General features: G+C 59.0%; 2 protein-coding genes across 16 annotated transcripts in view; both read right to left on the bottom strand.

The window, feature by feature from the left end:
- Positions 1 to 253: 253 nt before the first annotated feature.
- TPM2 (tropomyosin 2) lies at positions 254 to 13,867 on the bottom strand. 11 transcript variants are annotated; one of them, XM_027709454.1, is made up of 9 exons: positions 13,688 to 13,867; positions 12,721 to 12,846; positions 6,350 to 6,483; positions 5,234 to 5,351; positions 5,042 to 5,112; positions 4,216 to 4,291; positions 4,022 to 4,084; positions 3,611 to 3,680; positions 254 to 558 (listed from the first exon to the last, which is right to left on the bottom strand). In XM_027709454.1, the coding sequence occupies exons 1-9, from the start codon at positions 13,799 to 13,801 to the stop codon at positions 476 to 478; spliced, it is 855 nt and encodes a 284-aa protein (XP_027565255.1). In that variant the 5' UTR covers positions 13,802 to 13,867; the 3' UTR covers positions 254 to 475. The 11 variants fall into 11 exon arrangements, with proteins under 11 accessions (XP_027565255.1, XP_027565256.1, XP_027565261.1 ...); XM_027709455.1 differs by lacking the exon at positions 4,216 to 4,291 and adding an exon at positions 4,736 to 4,811 and having other exon boundaries at positions 13,688 to 13,864; XM_027709456.1 differs by lacking the exon at positions 254 to 558 and adding an exon at positions 571 to 1,824.
- A 3,316-nt stretch (positions 13,868 to 17,183) lies between these two features.
- Positions 17,184 to 25,421, bottom strand: part of TLN1 (talin 1) — a 35,322-nt gene continuing 27,084 nt past the window's right edge. For 2 of the 5 annotated variants that reach the window (XM_027709446.1, XM_027709444.1), the window contains exons 47-58: positions 25,086 to 25,211; positions 24,660 to 24,776; positions 24,349 to 24,534; positions 24,143 to 24,250; positions 21,921 to 21,923; positions 21,066 to 21,171; positions 20,800 to 20,924; positions 20,381 to 20,506; positions 20,178 to 20,240; positions 19,755 to 19,937; positions 18,957 to 19,082; positions 17,184 to 18,388 (exon numbers count right to left, since the gene is read on the bottom strand). In XM_027709446.1, coding sequence (XP_027565247.1) covers positions 18,257 to 18,388; positions 18,957 to 19,082; positions 19,755 to 19,937; positions 20,178 to 20,240; positions 20,381 to 20,506; positions 20,800 to 20,924; positions 21,066 to 21,171; positions 21,921 to 21,923; positions 24,143 to 24,250; positions 24,349 to 24,534; positions 24,660 to 24,776; positions 25,086 to 25,211 — 1,401 coding nt within the window. In that variant the 3' untranslated portion in view covers positions 17,184 to 18,256. The remainder of the gene's footprint in view (positions 18,389 to 18,956; positions 19,083 to 19,754; positions 19,938 to 20,177; positions 20,241 to 20,380; positions 20,507 to 20,799; positions 20,925 to 21,065; positions 21,172 to 21,920; positions 21,924 to 24,142; positions 24,251 to 24,348; positions 24,535 to 24,659; positions 24,777 to 25,085; positions 25,212 to 25,421) is intronic. The other 3 variants (XM_027709443.1, XM_027709445.1, XM_027709447.1) reach the window with 3 other exon arrangements.

Here is a 25,421-nt window from a genome sequence, read left to right as displayed (position 1 = left end):
CTCTACTTGAAGAGGATGATGAATTTAGACTGAGCTTGAGATGCAGAGGTTTCCTCTGCATTCCAAGGAAGTGATGGAAATGAGGAAACACAGCCATATTATCCTTCTGAGCCCCCCACAGCCACAGAGAATATCCATATGCTGGCCGTGGACTTGGGCCCCTGCAGAGCCTCCTGGCAGGAACTGGGCAGGGAGATCCCACCTCACCTCCCAGTGCCTGTGCCCGCCCACAAGGACCAAACGCAGCCAGCCATCTTGTCAAACTGCTTTAATATTTGGACATGAAGACAGGACAGAGCCAGTCAGGCTGTGCACAGACAAGATGTCCCTGAGCCATTTTGTAAGGCTGCAGGGCTTCCCTTCTCAATGGATGTGTGGATTTGGCCAAGATGCAGTTCAGCTGATGATGTCCTGAGCATGCCAGTGAGGTGCACGTGTTGGGTAGGGAAGAGGGATGAGGGCTCTCCAGGGCAGCTCAGAGGTTGTTCAGCTCCAACAAGGTCTGGTCCAGGACCTGGTGGATGCCCACGTTCTCCTCTTTGGCACTGGCCAGGCTCTCTGTGAATGCAAGGGACACCCAGCCACACACACACAGACACAACCCAAGGGTACCCAGGTGCAGCCGGACCCACACACACCACACCAAGCACAGACACACGCACACAGACAGACATTTCAGTACAGCAGTGGCTTCCAGCCGGACGGGGCATTCCTGGTGGAGCAGAGTCCACACAAACCACCCCATCTCCGGCAGGGATGAGTCCAGCCACTCTGGGACCTGCCAGGGCACCCAGGCCAGTCAGGGCTGGTCACTGGGGCAGGCAGTTGCTCTCTTCAGCACTTCCATCTTCCCACGGTGCCCGTTGCCCATGGCTGAGCCCTCCGTAGCGCACGTGCCACTGGTGAGGACCATTACTTGGCCAGCCCCGAGGCGTCAGCACTGGCTGGCTGTGGGCACATGCACAAACCCTTTGCCAGTGACAGCGGAGAGCCAGTGCCTGCTGCGTGACCCAGCAGTGCTCCAGGAAGAAAAGGAGTGAGACAACAACCTCATAACAGCCTGGGAGGGCAGGCAGAGACGATAACAGAGAGATAAGGAGCAGAGCTAACAAGGCTACAGGGATGAGCTCTGCCAGGCAGCTCACTGCCAAGGCAGCCTCCTCTGGTGTTCATTGCCAAATGGCATCCTCCTTCCCCCGAGATGGGGAGGGAACAAGAGCTCTGCCTACCCAGCCCCATCTCCCAGTGCGCCCTGCTGGTCTCTTCCCTGTCCCCTGCCCCAAGTTTGAGTCAGTGGGTGCTGCTGGGTCCCCAGCTCCTATCCCAGCAATCCTGGCACCCTGCAGGGACCCCTTTCTGAGAGGATCTTCCCTGCACATTTTGGGGTGACTAGAGTGAGGAGGAAGAGGCTGCCCATCGACTCCTGGGAAAAGGGGAGGAAAGCAGCGATACAAAACACCACCTCCCTCCCTGGCAGAGCCAGGCTGATGCCAGAGGACAGCCATCACCACGTGGGCACCCCAGGACATCACAATTCCCCTTATTCCTCTCCCACAAAAAAACAATCAGGCTCCAGAGGGGCTTCCTGTCCCCCCCCACGCAGGGTAGTTACCCCTGTGAGGATAAGCCAAGGTTTCACACCTCGCCTTGCACCAGTGGGGAGCAGGTAGGGGCTCCCAGCCCTGAGCCAGCCGGGCCAAAACAGGGCAGGGAGGCTGGGCCGGGGCCAGGAGCTCTGGGCAGCTCAGTTGTTAAGTTCAGTAAGGATGACCCGCAGCTCGTTAGTGAGAACACGGTTTTTCTCGGCCTCCTGCTGAGAGCGCTCTAGAGAAAATGGAGACGTCAATGCAGCACAGGAAAGAGAGAGAAAAAAGCGAGTTAGTGAAAAGAGACAGCATTCCCCAAAGCCCTCAGTGGAAACACCACAGCTGCCCAGCCAGTAGCAGAGACCAGCTGGACTGGCAGGAGGAGGCAAACCAGTCCTGGCGAAGGGACAGGTCTGTAGATCCATCAATTTGAGAACTGGATTCTGGGGCACAGTAGGGTGGTGAGAAAAGAGGAGGGGTATCAAGGACAAATTTAGGGATCACAAGAGATCACTGCTGAAGGGTAGCACCAGCTCTTTCACCAAGGGAAGGTGATGCAGGACACATAACAGGGCTGAGATTGCTGCTTGCAGGAAATGTCTGGGAGTGGAGACAGCGAATGGACAGGACCAGGTCTAACCCTCGTGTTTCACGCCAAAAGAGTCATGGAGAAGATGGCATGAGATGAGGAAAGCTGTGTATGAGAGCCAGAGGGTGACTGAGGTCAGCACAAAGGGCCCTGTTCCGCTCAGCCTGGCAGTGCAGGAGCCTCTCGGGTCTCAGCCATGGTTACCCCGGGGGTCCCGAGAGCTGCCTGCAACCACCTCCTACCACACCGCTGACAGGACCCACGTGAGACAGGCAGGAGATGAGGGATAGAGTGGCATGAAGAAAACAAAGGAGAAACCAATGTTGAAATTTTATTGAAACCAACTCATTAAACCAAAGGGACAGAACATTAAAGAAAAGTCATGAGATGCAAACTGAAGAGCAATGTGCAAAGGACAGAAGGCGGGGTGAGGGAGGAGCTGGGGGTTGCCTGCCTGCCAGGGAAGGAGGTGACTGCACAGTCGGGCCCAACCCTCTATCCCCCAGGCCTGAGCTTTGGCAGTGGAGGTGCCGCTTCCCCAATGCAGGTCATCCCCATCCTGGGGCCAGCAAGCAGCACCGGGGGGCTTTGCTGGGAGTATGTGGGGGGGAGATGGCCCCCCATCCCCGGAGCTGCAGGGTCCCCAGTGCTTCTGCTACTGGGGAGCCAAGGAGGGAGGTGCTGGAGCAAAAGGCTTCTAGGCACAGCCCTGATCCCTGTTGGGCAATACCATGGCACAGACCTACTACACAGGCACTATTCAGCCAGCATGTAGGACTCCATGGAGCTGCTGGCCTGCCCTGACCAAACAGTTCTAAGCACCTACATCTTGTCTCCCCAAAGAGGGGTACAGCGGGAACACCCTGGGCCGGCTCCTGTCCCAAAGGAGCCGACGGACAGGCACAGGCTAGGAAGGACAGAGGAGGACAGAGAGGGTGGGGAGAGAGGTGGGATGGCCAGGCAGGCAAGTAGCTGAGCTGGGGAGGGGAGAGGCAGGTGGGGAGGGGGCGCAGTGCTGGTGCCCAGCAGGGGGCTCAGAGGGAGGTGATGTCATTAAGTGCATTGTCCAGCTCCTCGCTGATGGCTTTGTACTTCATCTTCTGCGCATACACTTCATCTGCAGGTGGGAGCAGGCAGGGGGCAGATGGTGGAGCAGAGTGGGGGGCACAAGGTGGAGAGAGAGAGTGGCTGTGAGCGGCGGGCTGAGGGCAGCAGGAGCATGCAGGCACAGGCAGCATGGATGTGACCCCATTCCCCACCCAAGGGCAGAGCCCGCACCCCAGCTCTGCACTCCTGCACCAGACACCATGGCATCCAGCCTCCCACCTCCCTGAACCCCTCCCACCCCCTCACCCTGGCCAAGCCCTGTCCAGCCCCACCAGGGGCACAATGCAGCCTGGGAAAGAGGAACACAGGGCTGGCGGGGACATTTTACCTTCTAGGTCATCAATGGTTTTCTCCAGCTTCGCCACAGACCTCTCTGCAAACTCCGCCCGGGTCTCAGCCTGTGGGAAGCACAGTGGGGAGAGGGTGAGCTGCAGGGCACCACAGGGGGAGTGCAGGCTGCACTGCACTCCAAATCTGCCCCATTTGCATCTCTGGTACCCTTCTCCACAAGCACTCCCCTGGTAAAGGCATTGGACAAGAAAGGTCAAGGGCCCCATGGAGCCTCACACCCTAAACCAGAACAGATTCATAGAGGGGCATCCCAGACCCAGGCACCTGCTATGCTGCAGGGCTGCAGTTTGGGAAACTGTGAGAGGACATGGGCATAAAGGGGTCAAAATCCACTCAGGATGGCAAACTCATGCCTGCACTGATGCAGTGGCAGCCCTGTACTCCTTACCTCCTTCAGTTTTTCCCCTAGAAGCTTGATTTCCTCCTCGTACTTGTCCTCCTTGGTAGAGTACTGCAGAGACAGAGACAGGCACCTGTGAGCCCCAGGGGAAACCTTCATCTGTCCTTCACCCTAGCAGGAGACCACAGCACCCCCACACCCCACGCACTCTGCCCAGCCTCAACAGCCTCACTGGGTCCTACCTTGTCAGCCTGGGCCTCCAGGGACTTCAAGTTGTTGGTGACAATTTTCAGCTCCTCCTCTAGGTCACCACATTTACTACATCCCAAGCAGGGCCGGCAGGAGGGGGGGAGCGGGGCCAGAGGGCAGGAGAAGAGCAGGAGCAGAAAGAACGGGCACAGGGTAGCAAGAAAGAAAGAGAGAAAACAAGTTGAGAGAGGAGAAGACTCAGTGCACGTGGACAAGGAGCAGAGCCGCTGCGAGCGGGAGCTGCCGGGACGCATCTGTTCATCCATTCCTTGTGCTTCCTTGCACGGACACCTCGTGCATTACCACCAGCCGGGCTCTCACTGGCCCTGCCAAGGGAAGCAGGGATGGAGGGATGGAGGAGCGTGCCCAGCCTGCACCTGCTGGAGAGGGAGGTGAGGGGAGGCCAGTGGTGGAGGCAGTGGTGCAGAAGAGAGAGGTGGCTCGCATGGTTCGAGAGACAGCGACAGAGAGAGGGGGGCTGCTGCACATCGCCCCGCACCCCTGCCCCAGTACCTCTTCCTCTGAGGCAATGAGGGATTTGAGAGACTGGTCCATGGTCCGCAGCTCTTCTTCCAACTGTCTCATTCGGCTGGGGTGAAAGAGGGGCACCCCGGGGTGGGGGGACAGCAGAGAACAGGGTCAAGGATGTGATGCTGGTGGGTTGGCACCCCCCTGCCCCCAGCCTACGATCCCAAGGACCACCCCAATGCCAGGCCCTGACACTCCCAAGGAGGGTCACCCCCACCCCCCTGCTGCCAGGGATTTGGGGCAAGGGCTGTGTGGGACCCCTGCACACTGCCTGCCGGGAGCCCTGCTCACCTCTCTGCCACCTCTGCCCTCTCCTCTGAGCGCTCCAGCTCTCCCTCAAGGACCACCAGCTTGCGGGCGACCTGTTGATGGGAGAAAGAGGCATATGTTGGCCTTGTGCTTGCCCCAGCTGGGGGCACAGGGCTGCGAGGAGGTGGCTCTGGCTGCTGCCAGGGGGTCAGGACTGGGGAAGGGTGTACGCACCTCCTCATATTTGCGGTCAGCCTCCTCCGCTATGTGCTTTGCCTCCTTCAGCTGCATTTCCTGGAGCTCCATTTTCTCCTCATCTTTCATGGCCCTGTTTTCAATGACCTTCATGCCTCTGAGGAAAGACCAAGCCAAAAGATGTTACTGCCGTGGGTCAAGGTGGCATCCGCACATCTTGCCTGCCTACTGTACCCTAACCTCACCAGAGACATGGGACATGGCTTGGCACTTGCTGGCCACCCCACACAGTAGGGTCACTAGCAGTACCCTAAAAATGCTCCTGTGCACAATTACAGTGGAGCTGACTCCAGGGCTGCCTCAATCAGGCAGGTCCTGAACCTAATCTGTAGGGGTGAAAAAGTGTGCAGCTGAAGATGAGCCAGCCACAACCTCCACAAAAACAGCCTGACAGGCCAGTAGCCTTTAGGAGAACGTCCCGTGGCAAAGCCTTTCTCATTTTGGGTGACGCTCACAAACAGGGTTAGCAAACCCCTGTGAACCCCCACAGAAGGGACTCCTGCAGACTCTTCTCCTCTCACTCAGATGCTGTTGCTCAAACTAGTCTTTGCCAATGGAGGGAAGAGCTCACGTCATTGTCTGGAACGCTGTGACATGTCCAGGCACTCCCATAAACCTGAGTGCCCTTGCCTGCACAGCTCCTGTCCGGGAAACCTGCTTGCCATAAGGATGGGGCAACACACACTTTGTAGCACTGCTTTTGAATTAGGCTGTTTTGTTGTCAAATCTGAACTTAGTTCCCAGGCACAGATGTTGCCTCCTGGGCTGTTGTTGAGACCCTGAGCTTAGGAGGCTGCTCTGGGTAAGAAAATATGCTCCTAGCTTCCTCTGGCTTCAGGTACAGTCTGGTGTTTTCATAAATACCAGGTAAATTTTCTCAGGATTTTATGCTCTGGAAATTTCAGTCTTTTTAGGAACGCCTGTGCCTGGAGGACTTCTTTCATTGTGGCTTTGCTCTCTCCCTTTGGAGTCTGCAGGAAAACCAACATAAACCCCATAAGGTCCTTTCAGAGGGACCTCACTGCAAAACTAAGGGGGCTGCTTGCAATCAATACCCCCACCTGATACCACCCCCACTGTCCTTTGCCATCACACCTCTCGCTCTCATCAGCTGCCTTCTCAGCCTCCTCCAGCTTCTGCAGGGCGGTGGCCAGGCGCTCCTGGGCTCGGTCCAGCTCCTCCTCTACCAGCTGGATACGGCGGTTGAGGGAAGCCACTTCAGCCTCAGCCTGGGGGAGCAGAAACTCCTCAGTCATTCCATGTCACACATACACACACAAATATATATATATATATTTTTAAAAGCATTTTCAGTGGTTAGTTCTGCATTTACAATCCAAAACACCCCTTTGGCACTGTGCAAACAAGCCAGTGCTCACTGGAATGGGATGGCTGGGCATGCATCCCCTTGCCTTTCCATAGGGACAACAGAGTTATCCCCATCCCTAGTGCTTCTCCCAGCCTCGCAACCCCAGCCTGGCACATGCAGCCTCTCCACCAGGTCCTCGCACCTCCGGCCCCTGCCCTGGGGAGAGACAGGCCATGCTCCCTGGGGTAGGGTGGCTGTGGCAGCCGTGCCATCACAGGGACAGTATCTGGGGTTTGCAGAAAAGTGAGTAAAGGGGGAGGAATGCCCTGTGTGGCTTCGCTCCCGAAAAGGAGATCGGGAACCGCTTGAGGATTTCCTGTTTACAGAGGCGGCAGACCGAGCTGGGAGCTTCTCCTGTGGACACCCCCATGGCCCTGTGCAACAGGACAGCCTGAATCCAGCACGGAGCCCCCTCAGCTGATGCACAGCACAGCGCCGGGGGCAGTGGAGCGAGTCGCCTTCGGCAGGCTGGCACCTGGCCAAGATGAGGCTGGCAGGACCCACTGGACCAGAGCCCTCCCTTTCCCAGGCTCCCCACGCACAGGGCTGGGAGCTGGGGCTGGCCAGGAGCAGTGGCCCTGGCCCTCCGCCAGTCCCTTGATGCCTGGCCTCGCTCTCTTTCCAGTTGGTAAAGGCCTCCAGCTCCATCGCCACAGTCGGGAAACGCTGCCTCAGCAGCTCTCAGCTCCGCTTCCCACCGAGTGGGGGGGATAGTGCAAGGAAGACCTCATCCAGATACAAAGGGATGGGTGGCGATGAGACTTCACCATGGGGAGCAGCCCCATGCACCAACACAGGGGATAATGTCTCCTGCTTATTCACAGGCTGGAGCAGGACTGGCCGGCTGCAGTGCCCAGCTCCATCCAGCCTCATGCTCCAGCATTGGGAATGCCCTGGGGGACATTAGCCAAGCAGAGGGACCACGGGAGCAGCGAGGGGCTGTCACTCTACAGTCACCCTGCACGGCCCCACTGAGCACCCTCGATCCCCTGTGAGGAGGCAGCAGGGTGGGGAGAGGCGCAGTCAGCACCTCTCTGAGAGGGCAGCCAGCCCCACGGCTGGCACGACAGTCACCTCCGCCCCATGAACACCCTTTTTTCTGGGCTCTCTGAGAGCTTGTCCCTCGACAGACTGCCCAGTAGGGAACTGGGACTGGCCCCCGCAGGGCGATGCTCTGTCTGCAGCATCAGCCTCACCTCGTCGGGAGCCTTTTTTTCCCAGGGAATCACCCCCAAAGTGGGTCAGAGCTGCCCGGATGGACACTCGGGAACATGAGCTCTCCAGCAGCTCCCAGACCGGGGAACCCGATCTGTGGCTGCAGGAAGGGGCCATTTCCTCCGCACACAGCCCGAGTGACAACAACCTGGGTACCGCACCCAGCTCTGCCGCTCCTGATATGGTGAGTGTAGAAAGAGTGGGCATAGGAAACAGAAAGAAAGGAAGAAAATACAGAGCCTCAACAACTAAAAAGCCAAACCACGAACAAGCTGCTTCTTCGGAATGTCATCCCGTTGCCAGAGTGGTTGTGTGAAGGGATGGCTTGTCCCCACGAAGGGACAGGCTAGAGAGATAAAGGCTCTCCGACTGCCGCGGCCCGGACCGCAAAGCCCGCTGGAAGCTAGACAAGATCCTAGGGCATGGGATTCTGAGCTGTGCAAGCCAGCCGGCGAGGGAGGGGATCCTTTCCCAGGATGCGCCCGATCCCAAGAAGAGCCAAGGCAGGACTTGCCGCTGCCGCTCCCAGCGCCCCGCCAGCCGGGAAGCCCCGGGGAGCCCCGCAAGCAGCATCTCTCTGGCGCAAGGACCACGGAGGAGGGAGGCGGCTGGAGGAGGCTGCCCCAAGCCCCCTGCCCCGGGGGCTCTCGCCAGCTGGGTGGCAGCTCCCGCCGGCTCTCCCGAAACCTCCCTGCGCTGCGCTCCGCTCCGCCCCGGGGGCAGCCAGCCCGGCTACCGGGGCGGGGGGCGCGGGGGTCCGGGGCCGGCCCGCCGGGAGGGATGCTGGCAGCGGGGCCGGAGCCGGTGGGGCATCCCGGGGAGCCGCCGGGGCGCCCTCCGCTCCGCCGCGCCCCCTTTTCATCCCGGCGGCCCTTACCCGCTCCCGGGCCTGCCGCTCGATATGGTACTCCCGCTGCAGGTGCTCGGCGCGTTCCTCCGCCTCGTCGGCCACCTGCTGCAGGCTCTGGATCTTCTTCTTGACGGCATCGATAGAGCTGGCGCTGGCCATGGCGGGGGCTGCCGGCGGGGAGGCCACACCGCCGAGCCCTTTGTGGGATCCGCCCTTCTCGGGCAGGAAGCGCTCAGGCAGCGGCCGCTCCCGCCGCCCGCCCTGCCTCCATCCCTTCCTGCTCCTCCTCCTCGTTCTCCTGCTGCTGTCTCCGACCGACCTGCAGTGCCGCTCCCCCGGGCAGGACGTGCGGTGCCCACCCCCGGCAGGGGACAGTTCCCACAACGGGAGGGGTGCGCAGGGCCCCTCATCCCAAGCAGGACATAAGGAGGACCCCCGGGCAGGACGCGTGGTCCTCCCCAGCAGGGGTCACACCCCTCAGCCAGGCAAGATGCACAGCGGCTTCTAGACAGAGCACGCTGTCCCCTCAGCCGGAGTCAGCACACATCCTCCCGGGCAGATGCATAGTTCCCACTGGCAGGAACACATGGTACACCCAGGGAGGGCACACAGTGGCCCCCAAGGCAGGCACACAGTCCCCTCCGTGCCCAGGGTGTATGATGCTCCCCTGCCAGGGATGTGCAGTCCCACTGAAATTCCCCAGAGTGACGGAGAAGACCCCAGGAAAATCAACTCAAATATTTCCAAGAGCCCGGAGAGTCTGTGGGTGCCGGAGCCTGATCCCCGAGCCCACACAGCCACAGGAGCAGTGTATCCATGGGTGCTCCCCGAGTGCTGCCCTCCGCACTCCTTGCTGCAGAGCTGAGAAGGGTCATAGACTTTTCCCTGTAGGAAGTCAGTAAGAAGTATGAAGCAGACCCTGCTCCAGGGTGTCCTCCAGCGGTACCTGGTGCTGCAGCCAGGTCCCCAACATCCATCCCTTTCAGTCCCTTGGCATATGCTTCTTCAAGTGAGGACCTGGCTGGCAACCCTACAGAGTTCCACGGGGCACATGGAGCCCCCTGCACAACCCAGCTGCCCTAGGGACTGTGTCCTCTAAGGCGGGCCAGCCCCCCAGCTCCTGACATTCCATCCCAGCTGGGGCATATGTCTTGATCCATCAGGAAAAGCCTGGCTGGCACTCAATCCTCCCTTAAGAAGCTCTGACAGCTCCCAGGCAGCCCTTACTGCACTTCACACCTGCCTCCAGGGATGTCAGTTCCCAGGATGACCCCACCAGCTGCCATCAGCTCCAGGGCCAGGGGTCCTGGGGGTGACCCAGCCACACTGCTATCTGTGCCCCGCAGCTCTGTGTCCCCTTGCCAAGCAGCACTGGAAGAGGCAATGCTGTGGGTCCTCTAGGAGCACATGGCCTTGGGCTTGGCCATGGGTTTGGCCTTGGTCCCGGCCGATCCTGCCCCATTCCCAGTGTGTTGTCTGGGTGCCAAGAGTGCTCCCAAGCTGGGGCACGGGGCCCAGAGCAGAAACAAGGATTCCTGCCAGCAGTGGGGCAGGGATGAGCTGGCTGCAGGCATGTGGGGGACAGACTGGGGGGCAGCAGTGGCCAGGCTAGGTGCCTCCTGCTGTGGCCCCACCCCGAGATGCAGTCACTTCCCAGCAGAGTCCCGTTCCCTCCCACCAGCTCAGGGAATCACCAAATAAGAGCAAAGTCTTGGCCGGGGAGTGCAGCTGGGGCGGGAACATGGGTGAAGCTTTCGGGATCATGGCCTGGGAACGCTGGAGTTTCCCTAGGCTCCTCTGGGGTGGCTGGGGACAGGCCGCTGCTGGGGATGTGGGGGGATGGAGGAAGCTGTTTTGGCTAAACCTGCTGTCTCAGCTGCACTGTGTCCAGCAGCCCTTGCCCGCATCTTGACCTGGGCACCACAGGCTGTCCCTCTTGGGTACAAGAGGCGATGGGACCACAGTGGCCTTGCAGAGCTGCCGGGAAGGAGCTGTCAGCACTGTGGAGTTGCTGATCAGGAGTCAGGCACTCCCTGCTCTGTGCCACCAACTGCCCCCTCTTCAAGTGCCTGGGGCATCATATTTGCACTCCTTAGTGCAGTCCCCATGGCCTTCATGCACTGCCATCCAGTGCCAGTGGCAGGACAGTCCTGGAGTGGGGCAGGTGTTTATTCTTTTAAGGCATTGACCTTTAAGCCAAGGGCAGGAGGCTGTCTGGATCACTGGTGCAAGCCCTGACCTGGCCAAAGGATGGAGACACAGGCAAACACTGTCCTAGCAGCCAGGGGTGGGTGAGCTCTAGGGATCTGCCTGGTGCTTCCTCTGCTGAAGCCAGGAGCTGTTCTGTGCCTCGCACCAGGGAGGAGATGACACCAGCCCTGGCACTTAGAGCTGTCAGCACATTCAGGTCCCTGGCACAGGGACCTGGTGACTCCCAGAGCCCCAGGGAGCCTGGGGTACAGGTACAGCCTGTCTAGGCTTTGGCATGGACCTGGGGTGGCTGTGCTGGTGATAGAGCCCCAGTCCTGCTGCAGCCAGCCTGCAGCCTTACACTGCTCCTTCACCGTGGCTCCTGCTCTGGCCCTTCCCTGGAGTGGTTGGTGGCTTCTGTCCACTGTATCTGCTGGTATGGGATTCTCCATGTCGAAGCCCACAGACTTGCCCAGCCACTGTGGACCAAGAGCGAGGAAACACACCTTCCCCACCCAGGATGGCATTGTCAGCAGCAAACCACTCTGCATCCCACAGCTGACATCTGCCCAGTGCCACTGTTTGCCCCTTCCTCGGAGTTTCACACTGGAAATGTCCCATCCACTCTCAGCCACACTAAGTTTGCCCTGTCCCACGCCAGCACAGATCCAATCAGGCCAGTGTGAACCCCTCTGCACACAGCAGCCACCCTGACCAGCTTGGCATGCCTGCCCCATTCCAGGATAAATGTGCCCTTTCAGAGGATTTTTGATGTTTTAACTGCTTTGTTAAGTATCCAATTAGACCAGGGCAGGTCTGTTGGATCAGTAAACAAGTCTGGGGGACTCCCTGGCCACTGCCCAGGGGCTCTGGGCTGCCACGGGGATTTGCGTTGCCGCTGCTCGTCCTTGTCTGGTCACCCCTGTCCTTGGCGGCCCCCTCAGGGATTTGACACATCTCCCCCATTTAGCTCCATAAACCAGCTGGGATTGAATTTTTTGTTCTCAATCCTAAAAAGCCTGGCCATGCCCTGCTGGCTGTGCTCCAGATGGCTCTCCTTTAGCTTCTCCTCCAGTTTCCAGGGTTGGTTTTCATCAAAGAAGGGCTGGCTATCAAAAGGAGGATATATTTATAGGGTGTCAAATACCCTGTGTGGCACCACAGGTCGTTATACCCCATTCCCGAGCAGCCCCGTGGCCGCACACAGCTGTTCCACCCTTCATCCTGGCCAGGCACAAGCCAATTTCAACACCTTCCTAACATCTCCCCAGAGGGATCTATTTCCCAGGAGAAACATCAGTCATGGCACTAAATAAAACTCTTCCTGGCCTTGCCCTTCCCAGGGTACAAGGTGGCACACTGGACCCCAAATCCATGCACCCACATCCTACCCAAAGTCCCCTTCCATGCACCCCAAGCATTTTTCCTTGCAGCCAGCACTCAGCAGCTAAGCACAGCAAGAGATTTGACCATTTCCCTGCTCTGCCTCTGCCTGTTAAGCCCCACAGTTTTCCTAAAGTATTGTGGAGGTGCGTGCCTGAGGACCTGTGACACAGCTCCGGACACTTGTCCCCGTTAGCTTTGGGAAGCCAGGCTGTCAGCTGCCCCCAAAGCTCCAGACAGGATCAGCCACTCCAGCACTGCCCACCACAGCTGGCCTGGCCCCTGCACCCCCCACAGGACCCATCAGCCCGGTTCAGTGTCAGCATCGCAGGAATGGGATCCTGACAGTCTTCCCCTCGGACGCTTTCCATATAAGGGCCCCCTCTTCCTTTAACCGCCGCCCCCTCCGCCGAGGTCCAGCGCCCGCACGGGGGAGGAGTTGCTGGCGTGCCTACTTACGTCTGTGGCTTTCTTCTCTGCCTGCTCTAACTTCTCCTGGGCCTCCTTGACAGACTCGGAATACTTCTCCACCTCATCCTCAGTGCCCTTCAGTTTCTTCTGCAGGCCCTGCTGTTCCTCCTCCAGCTGGGGAAAGGACAGAGGATAAGGGTCAGGGCGGATGGTGGTGTCTGCAAGGCTGGAAGGGGATGGTCACCCTCCTCCTAGGGACACCCAGGGTGTGGGGACACAGCAGGAGCACATGAACATGCTCCTTCTGCCAGCTTTGGATCTACATCTCCTTGGGATGCTCTTGGTGCAGAGCAGCCCCCAGCATGCCTGAGCCTGGTGGGTGTAAGTGGGGTGATCTCCCTCCCTGTGTAGGGGACTGGAGAGCTCCTGACTTGGGGACACAGCTCTGGGGAACACCAATCTGTGCCCCCATATCTGTGTCAGTGGGGTGGGAGTATGCAGTCCCCAGGGTTCTCCCTGGCACAGGGATAGGGAGGTGGCACTGGGATGTCCTGCTGAGATAAGGCATGTTTGGGGGGACCAGTGTGAGGGCTCAGGGAAAATGGACTGAAGTGCTGGTCCCTGGGGACAGGCCTACAGGGGGTGAGGTCCCTTGGGATGGGGTCCCAGTGAAGTAAGGTCTCTGGGGCTGGCAATCCCTAGATCTGGGATCCACAAGCAGGACACCCAGTGGGGCACGGTGCTTGGGGCAGAACATCATTAGGACAGGGGACTCCAGGCTGGACAACTGTTGTGGGGAAGTCCCTGGGGCTGCGTGGAGGATCCCCAGGCTGGACAATCAGAGGGATGGGGTCCCCAGGGCTGGGCATCCAGCAGGACAGGGGCTCCAGGGCTGGACACCCCTAGGGCAGAGAGTCTCTGGGCTGGACACCCAGCAGAATAGGGTCCCCTGGGCTGGCCACCTCTAGAGCAGAGGATCCCGAGGCAATGCCAGAGAAGTTTGCGGGACACTCACCTGCTTGCAGCGATCCTCCGCCTGCTTCTTGTCAGCCTCCGCTTGCTCGGCGCGGTCGATGGCGTTCTCCTTGTCCAGTTTCAGCATCTGCATCTTCTTCTTGATGGCCTCCATGGTGGTGGTGGGTCGGCGGCGGGGCGCGGAACAGCAGCGGGACGCGGAGCACCGGGAGCGGCGGGAGCACCGGGAGCGGCGGGAGCACCGGCACTGCGCTCCCCGCCCCGCCGCGCCGTCTAAAAGCTGGGGAGGGGCCGAGCTGGGCAGGGTCGGCCCCGGCGCCTCCCCCGCCGCCCGCCAGCACCTTTTAGGGACAGGCTCGCCACCGGCCCTCGCACCGAGCGGGACGGGGGGGCAGCACCCCCGGAGGGCATTGCCACGGCCCCGGCCCCGGGCACCCCCGGTCACTGTGCTGCGGGTACCCCGGTGGCAATGGGCGATGCACGCTCCGGGGCGATGCCCTGGTGCTACCCCAGGGACACTGGCTGAGGGACACTCCGTAGCGCTATGCCAGGGGAACCCCAGTGGCACCGGGCAAAGGACATCCTGGGGCACTGAGCTAGGGGTATGCCGATGGCACTGACTCCAGTCAAAGCAGTCCCCACGCTAGAGGACATGACGTGGCTGACACTGCCACAGGTACACCACATGCCCGGTCACTGCAACGTGTGGCCTGAGGGACCCTGCTTGCTGGCACTGGTTTGGGGGGCACCTCAAGGGCTGGCATGGCACTTGGGAACATCAGGCACTGAAGTCTTGGGGACACACTTAGGTTGTCATTGCACTCAGGGGCAACCATGGGCTGTGATTGCCCTGAGGGACACAGTGGACTGGCACTGCCCACATAGGGAAAATCCCCCAGGAGAGAAGTGAGTGGAACCCCTGACATCCCCATCCAGCTGCTGATGGGGCAAGGGGGCCCCAGCTCTGTGTAGACTTCTCAGCACCCACCTCCCTGCTGCCTTGCACCTTAGTGCCACTGTCCCTGGCACTCTCAGGGACACCTGGCACACGCACAGCCCATAGGGTGGCATTTTAGGGTGACACAGGGCATGCGGGCAGCTCGCTGCCCCTCTTCGTCTTTCTGCTCTAAATAAACTGTATTCCGCAGGCAAAAAAATGCGAACCGTTCAAATCCCAGCTCCTCCAAAAATAACCTGTGCTTTAATAACGATCATAAATGCTTCTGGCACATTCCCAGCTGCAGGGTGGGCTCTGGGTCGGGGGGGGGCTGGAAGGAGCTGGCGGAGGGGCCACGAGAGCTGTTTGGCACGTGGGGAGGCTGGGATGGGATGGGGACATGAGGGGTGCACAGGCTCCCGCAGCCCATTGCCCCTGGGCCACAGCCAGCCCTTGACTGACGCAACTTTTCGGCACCAGTGCTCCAAGCAGAGAGGAGCAGAAAATTTTTGAGCTGGAGAAAGTGGCTCTCTAGGAGCCGTCAGGCCCAGATGGTGGGGGCTGTAGGAGGGATGGGAGCAGCCAAGGACCAAGGGGCTGCTGGCTCCATGGGGAGAGCAGAAAAGCCACTGCTGGACTCTGGAGAGCAGCTATTAGTACTGACGAATTAGGCACATATTTGGACAAGGAGAATCTGTAACTGCCAGCATGCGGCTTCTAAGGGGAGGGGGAAGATCCGTCTCCCATCATTCCCGGGAGAGAATAATTGGTTTTCTGCGACATGTTTCAGCCTGGGGCAACCCCGTGGGCTCAGCCCATGGGAGAAAGACAATGATGGGCATGGTGCAAGCAGCCAGGAAATTGCCCTGGAGCCAAGCCAGTCCTCAGATGTGCCCCCAAAGGATGCTGTTTTCCCTTGCTGCCCCCTTCCCTTTGCTCCAGGTGTCATAGTCAGGTCTGACGGCACAGCTGGAACCATCCAGGTGCAGAGGCCCACAAGTCTGCCCTTAAGCCCATCCTCTGGGGTAACCTCTGGGACAAGAATGTGCAGAGGGGTGTGGGTGCACATCCCTCCCATTGCTGCCCCATGCCCAGGCTTGTCCTGGGCTAAGGTCTCCAAGGATGGTGATACCCTCCATGTTTCGCTCTAGAGTCTGACCTTACTCCCAAGGAAAGGCTTGTCCTGAAAACTGATGGGACCTTTCCAGGTGCAATCCATGCTGCAGCCTCTCACCCCATTCGTGGGCTCCCCGGGAAGTTGGGACATGGCTTCCCCGTTCACCTTCAACTTAGCTGGATTTGGGTTCCTGCAGAGGCTCTGGCACCTCCTAACTGTGTCATCCCAGCTCCAAACCTCTGCACGTCCTTGCCTTAACTTGCCTACCAAAATAACCTCTTGATTGATGCGTGAGATTTAGAGGATGGGGAGTTAATCACACCCCGTGTCCCTCCCCTGGTGTTTGTGCCACCACCCCTTGCTTGCACCCAAACTGGAGGAAAAGGCAGGGGATGTCCTTGCAGCCCTGTGCTGGTGGTGCTGGAGCTCCCTTGACCCCAGGATGCGAGGATGACGCTGGGGCTGCTGCCATGCTGTGCCCCCTGTGTCCTTGCTGGCTGCTCAGAAGGGCCCCATGCCCAGCTAGTACCTGGGTGAGAGCCTGGTGCTGGGTCAGGCCATCACAGATTGTCAGGGGACAGCTGGGAGGACTGAGATGCCTGTGAGAGCCACAAATCCACCTTGGAGCCTGGCCAGGGGTGAGTGTCTCGGCGGGGAACAGCCCCTCCACACCCCCAGGGACGTGCCCACAAGGAGACAGGGGTCACTGGCTGAGATACCGCGGGATGCTGCCCTTGCCACTGATGATGCCTGTGGCTCACACTGCCAGGAACAGGTCCCAGAAGCAGGGGACATGCCCACGTCCCCCCTGCACCCCACAGCATCCCTGCCTGCCCTGCCACCGCACGGGCCCCCCAAATCTCTGCTGAGTGATGGGGTGGGAACAGGTGGGGACACGCTGGGGCAGCTGCTGCCCGCACAGGTTGGCCCCGGGGGGCTATTTCGGGGCGTGAGCTCAGCGCCGGCAGCCGGGAGGGCTCCAGCCACATTCCCAGATCCACACCATGCCAAAGACTGCTGCCTTGCTAGTGGAGGCCCAAAGACTTCTGCCTTGCCAGTGGAGGCCCAAAGACTGGGCCACTAGTGACTGGGGGTTAGGGGTCCCCCACCTGCACCCCTGTAGCACCCTACCCAGGGGTATATTCAGCTGGCAGCAGGAATGGGGCCAGAAGCCCAGCTCCACTCACACATACTTCCCCCACCCCCCTGCCTTCCCTGAAGCCCAAATCCCCCAGAAACAAAATCCCCAGGGCCCCCTCCTGTGGTGGTGGCCCCTCGGCAGCACCTGCGAGGCCGGCACATGGCTGGCAGCGGGGGTCCAGCCTGCCGGGTGCCTGGGGCTGGACGTGCCTCAAATATTTTCCATGCTGTATAAGCACCCGTGGTACACTCCCCCCTGCCTTTGCTATGAGGGCAAGCGCCTGTGGCCCCCCTGCTCTTCCCGTCTCCTGGGGGGTCTCGTTCATACCCAGCTGGCAATAATGCAGGAAAACCAGATTTTATTGATGAATGCATCTTTCCGAGGAGACATCGGCGTCCCCCCACCCCACCCCGGAGGCTTGGGGGGAGCTGGTTTCCTTCAGTGTTTAATATGGGATGCTTAAAGTATCAAAATAGTGAGAGAAGCCTCAGCAAGTGCAAAGGGGAAGGGACGGGGGTCCCAGAGCCGAGGAGGGGTGGGATACTGGGCTACGGGACCCCGGCGAGAGCTGGTGTTAGTGGGCAGGGCACAAGCTGGCAGGGAAATATATGAACTTTGAAAGCTGCAGGCTCAATACTAGAGAAATGGAAAAGTTACAAAAATACTGTAGATCTTGGAAAACAATGCAGGCACTTGAGAAGAAGGAAGGCAGAGCTGGCTGGGGCCGCGGGTGGGGAGAAGCTCCGCGGGAAGGCAGAGAACAGCTCTGGGGGTGAACTCATCACATCACCCCCCATCCTGAGCAGAGGCACTGTGGCTTCCAGCCCTGCTGCTCCCCAGAGGGGCCTGGGCTGAAGAGGATGCTCATGGGGGAGCCTCCTTGCCTCCCAGGGAAACTGAAGAGGAACGTTCAGCCAACAATAAGGCATTGGAGGTGAAAGGCAGCTCCACACGAGAGCTCAGCAAGGGACCATGCTGCTCCCTGCACGCCATCGCACAGGAGAGGGCCAGCCCCCTGCTGCTCCCCATCCCGCACGGAGGAGAGAGAGGAAAGGGGCACGAGTGGGAATGAGGAAGGCACAAGTAAATATCCCCTTGCAGTGGAGAGCTCTGTGGGCCCAAACCCCGGGGCTGGCAGGTGAGCCCTGAGCCAGTGCAGCCCCGGCTCCCACCCCAACCGAGTCCCTCCGAGCGCTCTGATTGTGCCTTGGGTGTGCATGGGAAGGTGGGCAGCGAAGCGGAGTTGCTGGTGTGGCGCCAGCTTGGAGGGGCAGCTGGGTTAGTCCCGTCACTGTGGGCGCGGGCAGAGCTCTGGTCTAGCCCAGGCAGCCCTCCGCTTGAGGCGGGTCATCTTAAATAGGAGCGGGCAGGCGGGCGGGCAGCAGTCTGTGCGGTGGGCGGGAGGGCGTGCGGCTCAGTTCTGCTCCTCGTCCCGCAGCTCCGAGGGCAGGAACTTGTACTGCTGCTGCCGGATCATCGCCAGCTTCTTCCGCGCTTCCTCCAGCTCCCGCTCCTTGCGCAGCATCTCCTCCTGGGCAGCGATGATCTGACAGGAGAGAGCCCTGGTGTCACAGCTGCCCTCCCACAGGGATGGTTGGAGCTTCTGCCCCAGCCATGCCAACAACCCCTGAGCCAGGTTCTCTGGCTGCTGCTTCCCTCCCCTCACAGCCACAGCCTCCTTGGGCATGAGGGCTGTTGTCCCTGGGGTAGGAGCATGGTACTCCAGAGATAAACAGAACAGCACGTCTTCCAGGGCTCAGCCCCATGTGCCCTGTAGCGAATCTCAGCTGCACAGAGGCAGCACTGGGACCTGTGGCATCCAATACCAGGCAGGTCTCTTCCCTTACTCAATGCTCTGTCTTTCACGTGTGTCACAGACACTGGGATAGTGTCAGTGCTGCACAAGGAGACCATCCCCCACTGCTACTCGTGGCAGGACAAGGTGAAGCCATATTGTTTGACTGGTGCTGGGCGGGATGGGTGCATCCACAGCATCTTTGTGAGGCTCTCTGGAGACGTGACCCATGGTAGAACACACTCCTGAGACAGGCACACACAGCTTGTGGTGGCACCCAGAGCTGCTCCTGCCCCACTGGAGCAGCCCTGCTCCTCACCTGTGCAATTCCCCCGACCATCTTCTCCTTCACCACCACCGTTTCATCGTGGTCCTGGAAGGCAGCTGCCTTCTGAGCTGCCTTCACCAGATTGTCCGATGCTCTCTTGACAGCATTGCCAGCAGCCTGCAGCAGGGAAGTGGGGAGTGTCAGCATAAATCACAGGGCCCCAGGGTATGACTGCTGACCGGGGGTGTGAAGGAACCCCTGTCCCAGGCTGGGCCAGCAGGCAGGACAGGCAGCCAAGAGTGCTGGGAGCTGCAGGCAGGGATTCCTTTACATGGCTTGCTGCCTTGCCACCCGCTCATGACCATTTCAGGCTCTGCTGCTCCCAGCCAGGCTCTGGCTCTTGTCTGAGCAGTGGGGCAGGGACTGGTAGGCAGCCCTGCTGACTCTCCCCAGTCCTTGGCCCCAGAGGTGCTGAGACCCCATGTTAACCCCTAAATGGATGGGCATTAACCTCTTTTGTGCCATGGTCTCTGACAATTAAGGGTGCTACAAAACATGCCTTCCAAACATTAACCTCTCGAATGCCAGTGATGCAGTGCACCCACTTCAGGCATTCCTGTGCCTGTTCATCATCCCTGAATGCTGCCAGGCCGAGCAGCCCAGCATCACTCACACACCTGGTATGCAGCCAGCAGTCAAGTCCAAGCAACCTGGAGCCTATGAACTCCCTGCTGATGGCACACAGGCAGGGAGCACGAGCCCTGGAGAGCACCCACACTCCACTACCATCCATCCCTCAAGCAACTGGGAGGAGGCAGGTGGGGCAGGAGGGGCAGCTCTGGGACTCACCTGGAGCCGCTTCATGGCCTCTGAGTCATGGTCAGCCTTCACCTTGCAGGCCACCAGGAGCTGGGCTGTGGAGGCAGCCACCTGCTTGGCGGACGAGATGAGCTTCTCCTCGCTGGCATGGCCCTGCACCGCCGCGTTGGCAGCCTCACACAGGTTGTTGGTGGCAGCAGCCACCATGCGTGCCTGTGGGGAGAGAGGCTGTCGGGGGGGGGTACAGAAGCCCTAATCGGCCCCAAGGAGGTTGTGCGGCATGGGATGGCAAGAACCAGCATCCACACCATGTCTCAGCACGGGGGAGAGGGAGCAAGAAGCATGGCTGCTTCTTCTGCAGAGGAAAAGCACAAGGGCAGAGAATCCTCATCTTTGCAGCAGGAGCCAAGAGGAAGGTCCCCCTCTACTCCTGAGCATAACCTTGATACTCACAGCTGAAATGAGACCCTGGGACCACTGTCCATCATCCAGTGCGTTGGCTGGGATGGCGCCAACCTGTAAGGAAGGAGAGGATTGAGGATCAGCACCCTGTGCACCTCTTGTCATGGGGCATGAGTGTTACAGGCAGCTCCCAGAGAACAGAGAACCCACCACAGCCCTACATTTTCTTATTTCTTCCCCTCTTATGGCCTTACTTTTCCTTGGGCCACTAATTCCCGCTGGGCTGCTGAGGCTGCCTTCACCAGGGCGCTTGTGGCTGCAGCAATGGATTTGGCAGCTTCCAGGATCTGCTCCTCGAAGTTCAAGCTCTCGTCTGCTTGCTGTAGGCAAAAGCAGAGTGTGAGTCCTAGGCAGGGGTGCTGGGACAGACGGAGCAGAGCAGGATGATGGCTGCAGGGGGCTGAGTGGGCACATACAAAGCTGGATTAAGGCCTGTGGGGTGCAGCAGGGCGTGGGCTGCCTGAGGAAGGTCCAGCTGGGGATGTGGGAGGCAAGGGAGTACTGGAAGAGGGACCAGCCGTCAGATAGGACTTCAAACCTGGCTAAAGCACAGGCAGGAGAGCCCCGGCCCACCTCAAGCTGAGCAGGGTCAGACAAGGCTCAGCACTGTTACCTTGGGCTTGGCTCTTGGCTTCAGCTGCTCCAGCTTCTTGGCTGCAGCCTCAATGGCAGCTGCTGCCCCCAGCAACTCGTTCTCAGCAATGACAGTGGGGTCTTCTGGGTCAACCCACTCCGTCCCTAGGAACACCGGGAAGCGAGGCAGGTTACACCTGTGTGCAGCCTCATTTCTGACTCGCCCTACCTCCTCCATCAGCTGCTGAGCCCTCCACCCTAATCCCAGCCCTCAGTCCTGCCCCTTTGAGCAGGATCTTTCCTTACCTTTCATGGCCTCGGCTGCCTGGATGAGCTCGGTGACAGAGCTGGCCACGCGCTTGGAGTAGCCTGCCAGCTGCTGCTTCAGCTCGTGAGTTGGCTTCTGCAGGATCTGTGGGGAAGGAGCAGATGTAAACACCTGGAAAATGGGGACTTCATAGGGCTGTTTGGGGTGCGCTCCCCAGAGAAAGAGGGTGGGATCCCCCATCTCCCTCCCACATCTGTACACATCAGGCACTGTCTGAGATCCTTTGTCGAGTGACCCTGGCTATTGTCTTCCTGCCCCACGACGGGATGAGCTTCCCCATGGCCTTCCCACATCCACAGCTTTTGGGACATCTCGCAGACACGAGACCCTAAGCACAAGCCCTCCTGCATTCAGCAGTTACCCACTCCAAGATTTCTCTCCTGCAAATCATTTCAAGCTCCAGAAGCGTTTCCCCCCACCCCGCCATTTTGGAGATTCATCTGCAAACACAAGCTGGGCAAAGGGGGATACCCTGGAGCCACATCCCAGCCCGGGAAGACTGGCCCCATTGGGACAAGGTGGCAGGCAGTGCCATAAGGGCCCTTCACCCAGCTCAGGGGGACACATGCACACACCATAGCACATGTGTGCACACACATGGGGTCTGTACGAACAAGCAGAGCTCACTGCTGGCCCAACTCGCACCCCACAGGCAGCAGCTGCCCACCAGCTAGAGCAGGTGTGAGTACACACACACAAACACATGGACACGGGGTCCCTGTGGACACACACCAAGTGGCACCCCAGCACTGGGCTGGGCACACAGACAAGCCGTGAGCAAGGCTCATGCTGAGGTTAGAGACCAGCAGGCACCCCAACGTTGCCTTACTCACCGGCTGACAGGGAGGGAGGGAGAAGAGAGAAAAGAAAGCAGTGAACAGCCCAGCCAGGACACGCGGGCGCTTGGGGCTGGGGCATGGGGAGGGAAGGGAAGGTGGGTGCTTTTCGGTGAGGGGTGAAGGGCAGCCAAAAGGAGAGATGCCAACAAAGGATCAGAGATTCTGGGTGGGGAGCTGTGCTGCCATCATCAGCTCATACTTTAGCCTTACAGGGCTGGGCAAGATCAGGCACCTGGATGAGGCTTCCATGGCCGGAGGAGCCAACTACACTCAGAGCTCTCCTCCTCACCCCCTTTACACCTCATTTCTCCCCACTCTGAGTTGCTTCACTGCAGTTTTCAGCCTGGATCTCTCTGCTTTCGGAGGGAGAGACCTATTGTTACCAAATACCAAGTCCCCACGGAGGTTCAAATTCCTTCCCCTCCCCAGTGAAGCATGCAGGCTTTCCCACTCCTCTGCCGGGAGCCACGTTTCCCAGCCTGAGCCAAATAACCCTCATTCTTGAACCCTAACCATGCTTGTTCATGCTCCATGGAAGACACTGGTTCCCTTGGGGACACAGTGTACAGCAATGAACTTGCTGCTGCTGGGGAATGAGGCAGCACCCCATCTGCCATTTCCCCTCCCTCTCCCCTAGATCCTTCCTGCTTGTGGCTTTCCAGGAACCTGCTGCCCTCTGATAAACAGGGCCCATGAGCTCCATTCCTGCCTTCACAGACCAGAGTGCTCTGTAGGCTGGGGGAGTCATGGCTTTATCCTAGACTTCCATGGGGCCCTTCCAGCAGTCTTCACAGCTGCATGTGGCTCGGAGTACCTGAGGTGATGACACATGGTGAGGGCCACTTTGCCCTCATAAGCACATCCAGCCTAAATACCAGATTATTAAGTCTGCTGTCTGCTCTGACAACGTGTTTAAAACTGCTAAATGGTCTCTGTCTGGAGCTGAAGACACCCCGGAGGCTATGAGCTGACTAAGATGCACCTCCAGTGACCATTTTAAGGGATGTACCAACGTATAATACTCAAAACATTGCATGGCAGCAGGACGGTAACACCCAAAATACAGGGAAATGGCGTGTTCCTGCAAGTAGACTGACCTTGGGCACTGCCACACTAAGTCATTAGCCTAATCATCTGTTAACAACAGGTCAGCCAGAGAATTTCTGCTCAGCACTCCAGCCTTGGCTGCCATGATTCACATGTGCCTGAAGCATCTTCCAGATAGACATTTGATCTAGATGCAGGGGACGGAAAACTCACTGCTCCCCTTGGAACTGTACCCCAGTGGTTACCTCCCTTGAATAAAACCACCCTTTGACCTCTCCTCTGCTCAGCTTCCATTTCTAGCCATCGATTCCTGCCCACCTCCTCCTTCTGCTGCCAGTGCTGGTTATCCTCTGCCTAAAGGGGCTTTCCCTGCAGGAAACCAGAGTCTGGGCTCCACCACCTTGCATCTGGTGATCCTGGACTCTCACTAACCAGCTTAGTGAAACCTTGACACAGAGCTGACTCGCTCTCCATCTTTGTCCTGACCCTGGACAAAGGGAGGGATCTGACAGCTCCATAGGCTGGGTATGCGCATCCCCACAGTGCCCAACTCCACTTCTGTGATCTTGCCAAGAATGCAAACTGTTAGAAGGATCTCACTGGATCTTTTCTACCTTTCTTTTCTGCTAGTCTTAATTTGCTTCTTGTAAACTAATGTTGCAGCTGAAGTCCTTGGGAGGACTCAGTCAGAGGAAGACTGGATCAACAGTGCAGCGGGTGCTTGCAGTCATAATAGCTGCCACTGCAGGCACTGCCTGTGTCCCACACGTGCCTGCCCATCTCCCACACGTGCCTGTCTCCCACACTGCTGTGAACTTAATAAGCTTTATTTTCTCACTGCCTGAAATCTTTTACTCCCACCACTTTTACTGGAAGCTGCACTTTTACAGGATTTTGCTACCGCGTTGTTGAATTTCCAGCCTCCATCTGTTTATGGCCAGTTAATCTCCATCTGTTGTTACACAAATACCTTTCTTCAGAGCCTGTTGAGCTCTCTGACATCTGCTTCCATGGCAGGGGCTCAGCCACATGCTGTGCCAGCACAGGCAGTGAAGGGGGCTGTGCAAAGATGACAGGGGGAGGAGGTGAAGAGCCCAGAGGACCTTGGGGATCTGGGGAATACCTGGTCAGCCTCTGCCCACCCTGGGAACCGTGATGGGGACACTCACCACCAGCACATGCTCCAGCAGCTCCAGGTAACCGTCGGCACACTCCTTGCCAAAGCGCAGCGCCCGCTGCCGCACATCCCCACTCACCTCTGGGTGGTAGGCTGCTTCCTGAAACCCAGAGACAGGGACACATCCAGCACCATCCCTGCTGGCACCCACAGCCACCCACAAACCCGCGCTAGACCCACATCCCCTGCCCGCCCCACCTTGCAGGCGCGCAGCATGTCTGCGATGGCGCGACGGCTCAGGTTGGCCGTGGCGATGACATCCTCCTGCCGACAGGAGTTGCCAGCGGCCACCGCTTTGGCCGTGGCCATCGTGATGCCTTTTGTCATGCGGATGAAGTCCTCTGGGGTGGAGACCTTGGCAGGAGGCACCGGGGAGGAGAACACCTGTAAGGGGAGAGGTGGCAGTGAGGCACAGGGCAGTGGCAGAGCGGGTGGCAGCCACAGCGCCGCAGCTGTTACTCACGGCCACCTCTGGCTGTTACTCATGGCCAGCTCTGGCTGTTACTCACGGCCAGCTCCTGGCGTATGTGCTCTATCGTGGCCTCCAGTGCCCGTGTCCCCTTTGTGGCCTCGTCCTCAACAGCCTTCACTGTTTTCAGCAAGGAAGTGACATTTGTCACCATAACCTGTGGAAGAAAAAAAAGAGAACCGGGTGAATCCTCACACAAGCTCTGGCCTGCTGCCGGCACCTGTCCCTTTCTTGTGGTTTGGTCCAAAATGGCCCTGTCCCCATACTTCACTCACATTGCCTCATCTTGTTCTCCCATCAATGTCTGCTCTGCATGCTGTATCCCACCTTTTATGTGCCCCTTCCTCCTCTTTTGTCCTGACCACCCCCGAGTTGTGCTTCTGCCCCTAGACAGGCAGAAAACTCTTCTGCTTTTTCTCCAGCCCCCCTGCCTCTTCCCCTCCCTCCCATCACGCCCAGCACAAACCTTGGCAGAGTTCTTCAGCTGGTAGACAGCAGGGTCATCCCCAGCTTTGCCAGCAGCTGCCTTGGTGGCACCAATCAGGTCTCCAAGTGCCTTGGCCACATCCTTCACAGCATTGATCAGGACCACCTGGGGAGAGCAAGACCAAGGGAATGGCTTAGCTACGGTCACACTCAGGTGGCTCAGCAGTGAGAGATTTAGGCACCACAGGGCACAGAGGGAGTCCAGCTCAGCCACCACCAGTCAAAGTCCAGCCCACCTTCTCCACAACACACGGGATTCAGCCCAGAGCACCACGACACCTGCAACCCTCAACACCTCCAAGCAAGCCAGAACTCA

The sequence above is a fragment of the Neopelma chrysocephalum genome, unplaced genomic scaffold (assembly GCF_003984885.1).
Source record: "Neopelma chrysocephalum unplaced genomic scaffold, ASM398488v2 Primary Assembly neopelma1_96780, whole genome shotgun sequence".
NCBI classification, from domain to species: Eukaryota; Metazoa; Chordata; class Aves; order Passeriformes; family Pipridae; genus Neopelma; species Neopelma chrysocephalum.
The sequence above is the reverse complement of the archived record's forward strand: the minus strand, read 5'-3'. Positions and strand labels throughout refer to the sequence as shown.